Here is a 7,500-nt window from a genome sequence, read left to right as displayed (position 1 = left end):
TACTGGCGTCGCTGTTTTTTGAAAAGGAGTTATTCATAGTAGTAGCAACGGTGGTGTTTTGGTACATACTTTTTAGCGTGGTTGTGAAAAGGAGTTTGTTGTTGATACATAAATATTAACAACTGTTCTTCGTTTACATCTGCGGAACAGGTAAGCTTTAATCGTGTTTTGTGTGTTTTAGTCATTTTTTAACGTTAATTTACACATGACTTTTATATTAGCACATGGGTCTACATACATATATTCAGAAACACATTATATATAAGCATGTATAAAGAGGTAGGTGGATGGATGAATAAACAGATGAAAGAGTACACAGACATATGGATAGATAAACAGATAGATATATAGGTAGACAGACAGACACATAGATTGGTAGATAAATAGACAGCCAGAAATAAAACAGTTAGACTGACAGAAAGACAGACACATAGACAAACAGACACATACAAATATAGATACATAAACATACATACATATACAGACAGAAAAAAAAAACATACATATACAAACAGAAAAAAAAACAAGATACATATATTCTCGTGCGTACAGACAAACAGACAGACAATATATAAATTCCCTCTGGCACGTGACATCATCTAACCCCCCCCCCCTCCTATAGAGACACACATACACCCCGAAAGACTATCTCAAGATCATATATAACACACCAGTCCCCTTATAAACACAGCAAAACAAATGACGATCATACACACCTAATATTTTCCGGTCCAGACTGGAAGGGTAACGGTTCTCTATCTCCTACGGCAACAGCAGCGGCGGAGGGAGAGAGAGAGAGAGAGAGAGAGAGAGGCGTGGAGTACGGTGAAGGAGGCGAAGAAGAAGAAGGAGATTAGGTGTTGGAGGAAGGAAGGAGGAAGCAAGATAGGAGGACGGGACGCTGGGATGGAGATGGTAAGTCTTGTGTGTGTTTTTCTGTTTGTGTGTTTGTTTGTATGTGTACATTTGTGTGTGTGTGTGTGTGTGTGTGTGTGTGTGTGTGTGTGTGTGTGTGTGTGTGTGTGTGTGTGTGTGTGTGTGTGTGTGTGTGTGTGTAGGTGTGTGCGAGCGTGAGTGCGTGCGTGTGTGCGTGCGTGCGTGTGTGAATTTTCTATATAGGGTAGTTTATTCATGCATGTGTATTAATTATAGGATTTTGGTCTGATGTTTTTATTGTGTAAGTAAATAAATCATCGAATAGACATACGGTTAGACACACACGCACGCACGCAAGGGAGTGGTCTCGTGACATGCAATGAGGGTATCGTATTATATATATATATATATATATATATATATATATATATATATATATATATATATATATGTATATATATATACATATACACACACGGACATATATATTTATATATTGTTATTGCTGTGTATCTGTCGGTGGCGGTGTATAGATAGATAGATAGATAGATAGGTAGTTGAATGCATAGAGGTGATAAAATGAAAAAAAAAAAAAAACGAATCGTAAAAGAAAAAAAAAAACATATGATAGAGAAGAGAGTTTCAGGGAGAAGAAGAAGAGGGAAAAAAATAAAAAGCAGAAGATGAAGAAGAAAGATGAAAAGATGGCGGAATAGAGAGGTAATAAGAACAAGGAGATAATAAAGATGTACATAATAAAGAAAACATAAAGGCGAAGACCACAAAAGAGAAGAGAGAGAGAGAGAGAAATAATAATAAAAGAAGAATATAAGAGACAGACAAGAGGCAAAGAAGAATAAATAACTTTACTCTTAACGGCATCAGGTGGTTGGGTAGGGAGAGGGAAGGAGGGAGGAAGAAGGAGAGGAGGGAGAGGAGAGGGAAGGAGGGAGGAAGATGGGAGGAGGAGGGGGAGGAAGAAGGGAGGAGGAGGGAGAGGGGGATGAGAGGAGGTGGAGGAGGGGGAGGAGGAAGGAGGGAGGAAGATGGGAGGGGGAGGGGGAAGGGAGGGGAGGAGGAGGGATGAGTTTAAAGAGCCGGGAGCCAGAGGTGGATGAGGGGGGGGGTAAGGAGGTAGTATGACGAGCCTGAAGCTAAAGGGAGGGAGGGGGGGGATGAGACGTAAGGAGAAGGGAGGAGAAGGGGGAGATAAGGAGGGAATGAGTGTATCGTGGAGGGTGGGGGGAGGGAATATGTTGATCAGGGAGGGAGAAGGAGGAAGAGAGTATGAGGGAGCTGGGAAGGAATGTGGGGGGGGGGGGTAGGAGAAGGGAGATGGAGATGGAGATGGAGAAGGGAGATGGAGAAGGGAGATGGAAATGAAGAAGGGAGAAGGGAGATGGAAATGGGAGTTAGAGATGGAGTTGGAGAAGGGCGTATGAGATGGGAGGGGATGGGGGTTAGTAGGTAGTGAAGAAGGGAGGAGAGAGTAATGGAGAAGGGAGGGAGGGGAGGGTATGAGAGGGAGGAGTCGGGGACCCCCTGAAGCCAACATACCCGTTGCTCGCCCGCTACATACCCCCCCCACCACCACCCACCATCACCCTGCTCCATCCTACCCCTAACCCCCACCCCCACCCTTATCTAACTCTTCATAAATCGGGTATCCACAGCCACTCACGGGGTAACCTGTTACCGCCTATTACTTAAGAGTGAAAAAAAAGAGTGTTTCAAAAGCGAGTTACTCAAACGAGGTTATTCACTCACTCAAGTTCTTGCTAGGTTAGTAAATTAAATTGAATATTTGTTCATTTATATCTCTTAATTGTTATCATTTTTGTTCATTTTTATCCGTTAATTGTTATCATGTGTTTATTCATAGTTATTTCTTGTTATTGCTCACTTATTACTCTCTCAACGTTATTACAATCTTATCTCTATATATTTTTTTCATTATCATTTAATTGTCTAACCTAATTATTATTATCATTGCTAAATTGTCATTAGAAATTATCATAATCTTTATACTAACTTACCAAACTATCATCATCAACATCAATTATATAAGTAGTTAATTAATGGCAAAAATAACAACAATGATTGCGATATAATGGAATTTATCAGCGAACACCCTCTTGCTTTGATTAATATTTACAGTAAAAATAAAACTATTATTCAATTTACAGGCATTAAGGTAAAATTCGCTGTTTGTATACCAAGTATTAGGGTTAGAGAGATTAGAGGGTTAAGTTAGAATCTGTTAGAATTAGAATCTGTTACGATTAAGGATTTGTTCGTTTATATTATGGGCAATTATAGCAAAGGCTTTTTTCGGTAACTGCGGGATAATAAACGAACAAAATTGTTTTTTTAAATCCGGGTCGGTTTTCGGTGTTCACTCTGCAGTAATAATAATAATAATGATAATAATGATAATAATAATGATAATAATAATAATAATAATAATAATAATAACAATAATATTAATAAATAAAGTAAAAATAAATAAATAAATAAATAAAAGAAAGTTAAAATAAACAAACAAATAAATAAATAAAAATTAATAATAATCATAAATAAATTGTATACCATTAATATCTTTGTAGATCTAATGCATCATCAATGACATATAAAAAACGGAGGAAAAATATAAAGGAAGTTAAAGCTCACTAAATCCGAGTTCGGTAAGATTTAACATCGACACCCATCCTCCAAAATCAAACAGCCTCTTATAATTACATTTTTCCCCTTTCTTTTTCTTTCTTTTCGTACTGTACTGATGAAAATCAACACAAAGGCGGCTAAATCTAACGGTGTTTTATGGCTTTCACAACATATTCTGCTTCTGGGGAAAGACAAACAGATATGTAAACACGTCTCCACTACTTGACCTGTATCTATTGCCTCGCACAAGGAGAGAAATTCTGGCTACTTTTTAAATCTGAGTTTAACTTGATTATTAATATGATCTTCAATATTGATTATTGTTTTATTGCCGTTTTTCATGTTATTGTTATTGTTATTATTGTCGGTGTTATTACTAGCATTTTAAGTGATGATGATGATTGATGATGATGATGATGATGATGATGATGATGATGGTGATGATGATGATGATGATGGTGATGATGATGATGATGATGATTGATGGTGATTGATAATGATGATTGATGATGATTGATGATGATGATGATGATAGTAGTGATAACATAGTAATATGATTATGATAATGAAAATATTAATACTAATGATAGCAATAATAATGGTAATGATAATAATATTAGTGAATATAGCAATTTCAACAACAATGATACCAATAAAAATAATAATAACTGCAGCAATAACAGTAATAATGACCCTGAGAACAACACCAGTACCCTTTCCAACGCCAGACTAACATCTCCAAATTCCAGTCCAGGACAATGCTCTTCATGGCCGCCGTCCTCTCGCTCTCGACCCTCAGCACGGCGACGAAAGACAAACCGAAGGCTGCGATGCTCCGGCAGTTCGGGCCTTACGGACGCAGCCCCGACTTCCAGCGGAACTCTCGTAACGACCACCACGACAACCCAAACCGGAGACGACCCAACGACGGCCACAGTCAGGACGACCTGTACGCCAACCACAATTTCGAGAGGGGGGACTTCGGCGATTTGGGTGATGGCAGTCAGGATTTCGGGGATAATTATTTCGAAAATGGTGCAGGATTCTCGAGTGGCGGGTCCTACAGGCAGCAGGATAGCGGGATGAGGTCGGGTGGGTCCTTTGACAGGATTTCGAAGCCTGGACTGAGCCGTCGAGTAGGATATCCGGACGCGCTGGATTGGCGTGGCATCGACAGGAGTGGCGGCAGCAGGTGGGTACTTTATTAATCTATTTGTCTATTTTATAAGATGTACAATATATTTTCTTAATTTGAACTTTGCATGGCTATTAATCTGCTGACTGGAAAATGTAATTTTGTTATGTGAAATGCCTCTATACACGGATGGTTCCACTAATACTAACAATATCGGTGCTGTTATCCTTAGGGGCATTATAGACGTTATAAACATTAGTAACAGCAATTTAAGATCAAAGAAAACATTTCCGAAAACTAAGGAAAAGGGTAAACAGGTGAGATAGGCAGTACTAGTAAGTACTTGTGGAGCCATCTATGTGTAAAGACAGTTACCAAGATAAACTCACAGTGGGCATGGGGCGTCAATGGATTAAGATATTTTGTTTTGAATGTACCATATATATTTTTTCTCTATATTTCCTTTTATTTTCATTTTCTAATATTTTCCTCTATTTCATTTGGTGATGCTTTACTGTCTTCATTAGTTATTTTTATACTTTCTGGTCTCTTTGCAATTATTTACTTTAATATATTGTTGAAATCATCACATTAGGGTTAGAGTAAGTAAATTACTTCAATGATCAATTTTTTTTGTTACTATTTTTATGCTATAAGTCTTACAAACAACTGCCATAATATAGATTATAAGAGCAGTTTCCTAAACAACCATAATTTCATTCATCTTCCTCAACAAACCGACCTTTAACCATCCCCCTTTCTCTCCCCACCCCCCTCTCTACCTCTACAATATCCTTCGTGTTAAAACATTATACCAACTCCTTCATCTCCACCAAACACCATTTTACATCATTTGAAACCAACCCGACCAATTAACCATCACTCTTTTCTCTCCCCTTCTCTACCTCTATAATATCCTTCGTGTTAAAGCATCAAACCAATTCCTTCATCTCCATCAACCACCAATTTACATCATTATAAACCAAATCGACCTTTAATCACCCTCCTTTTTCTCTCCCTCTCTCTCCACCTCCCCCTACAACAGCAGTACCAACGGAAGCATTGACGTCTATAGCATCCTGGCACTAGGTATCTTCGCCGCCTTCCTCGGCTACATCGTCTACTACTACATCAGCGTCAACGGAGGAGGCAGGTCCTTCGAAGGGCTTGGGGGAGAGAGCATGACGAAAATCCTTGTGGACGTGACGAAGGGGATCGAGCGATGGGCCATGTTTGAGCTGCTGCCCGATAACCTGGATGGGTTTGATATTTCCGGGTTGTTGAGTCGATAAGTGGGTTTAATGTTATTTGTTGTTCTTTTAGTGTTATTGTTGAGTTATTTGTTATATTTTTAGTTATTTGTGATTTTTTTTAATTTGTTTTTACTCTTTTTTTTGAGTCGCTGCCCGATAACTTTGTTATTTCCAGGTTGTTGAGTCGATAAGCGAGTTTAAAGCTGGGTTATTGACTTTTAATGTTTAAAAACTCTTGTGTGTGTAACTTAAGTTATTTGTTATTAATTGAGATATTTATTTTATTATTGTTTTACCTTTTTGTTATACCCTCGTTAATCTTGTGTATTAGTGAAAACACAAAGAAAATATATTTATGAGAAAGTGAGATATATATAACATTGTACTGAACTAATCAAAATAACATTTTAATGCTATAACTTAATTATTTGTACTTTCATGAAGCTCTGTCACAGTAAGAGTAATAACATATAACCATGACGTTTCGGACTCAAACTGAACACCTATCTTAGTGTGGCATTTTTTCCATTTCATTTTACATACGTTATTGTCTCTGTACATTGCATATCATGCCTCGTCTTAACTCTATATATCGTATCATTTTAGTTGTTTAAGATTACATGAAACATTCCTCATTATACATCATTATCAAGTGGCATTTATATTTGTTAAAGATAATAAGAAATATTTTTTATATAATGAACAATACTCAAACGCTTAAAGGCCAAGTTCGACGGCATCGAAAAGAACTTGAAACATTTAATTAAAATTCGAATCCATTTTGCATACACACACCCATTAATATGTATAAAAGGTATGAATGAGAATGAATATCTTCACACTACAAGAGATATATTTGACCGGTTTCGATTGTATCTCCTGTGAAGATATTCATTCTCATTCATACCTTTTATACATTTGTCAACATGAATGCGGTTCACCCATTAATATGTAGGCCTTTATGTATATTATTTTCCAGCACATGATTCCAACTTGGGCATTATTAGATGTAACTGAAATAAAATGCTAAGATGCAATATTCCCTTTTTTTTCCTTAGTCCTTGTGATATCAAAATATATAATTAAAAAAAAGCTCTTTACGAATATTTGTGAAATAGAACTTCCATGTTAATGTTATATCCTGGAATAAGTTTATCAGTTATTATTTAAGCATGATTCATTAGCTTTGATTTTACACATAGCACTTTATCATTTCAAAACGCAGTAATTCTAACATTACATACATTCAATATTAAAGTGAAAAAAAACAGACCTAGTGATAAAACAGATTAATTATTGTGACTAATAATTGCAAAATCAAAGGAGTGATGATAGCAACAAGTAAGAGAGATAATATCGATCATAATACAGTAGACAATCGTATTACGAATGCCTTATTATCATGATAGAAGAGAAGAGTAACGGTGCCATTCCCCAAGTTGGACAATGCAATGCTAACCTTTTCAAACACTCGGGTCACAGCCACCCGTTAAAAGGAAGAAGGAAAAGGAGAATGAAGAAGGAGAAGTAGAAGGAGATGGAGAAAAAGAAAAAGATGAAAAAGAAGAAGAA

General features: G+C 37.0%; 1 protein-coding gene and 1 long non-coding RNA gene across 2 annotated transcripts in view; one reads left to right on the top strand and one right to left on the bottom strand.

The window, feature by feature from the left end:
* The window catches only part of LOC119580024, a 7,124-nt gene extending 159 nt beyond the window's left edge, over window positions 1–6,965 (top strand). The window contains exons 1-4 of the mRNA XM_037927876.1: window positions 1–150; window positions 775–915; window positions 4,290–4,732; window positions 5,721–6,965. The exon at window positions 1–150 is cut by the window's left edge and continues 159 nt beyond it. Coding sequence (XP_037783804.1) covers window positions 907–915; window positions 4,290–4,732; window positions 5,721–5,967 — 699 coding nt within the window. The 5' untranslated portion in view covers window positions 1–150; window positions 775–906 and the 3' untranslated portion in view covers window positions 5,968–6,965. The remainder of the gene's footprint in view (window positions 151–774; window positions 916–4,289; window positions 4,733–5,720) is intronic.
* The window catches only part of LOC119580027, a 5,595-nt gene continuing 3,885 nt past the window's right edge, over window positions 5,791–7,500 (bottom strand). Inside the window, exon 3 of the long non-coding RNA XR_005229332.1 lies at window positions 5,791–5,928. This is a non-coding gene — a long non-coding RNA (uncharacterized LOC119580027). The remainder of the gene's footprint in view (window positions 5,929–7,500) is intronic.

The sequence above is a fragment of the Penaeus monodon genome, chromosome 13, assembly GCF_015228065.2.
Source record: "Penaeus monodon isolate SGIC_2016 chromosome 13, NSTDA_Pmon_1, whole genome shotgun sequence".
NCBI lineage: Eukaryota > Metazoa > Arthropoda > Malacostraca > Decapoda > Penaeidae > Penaeus > Penaeus monodon.
This window is presented reverse-complemented; position numbering and strand designations above follow the sequence as displayed.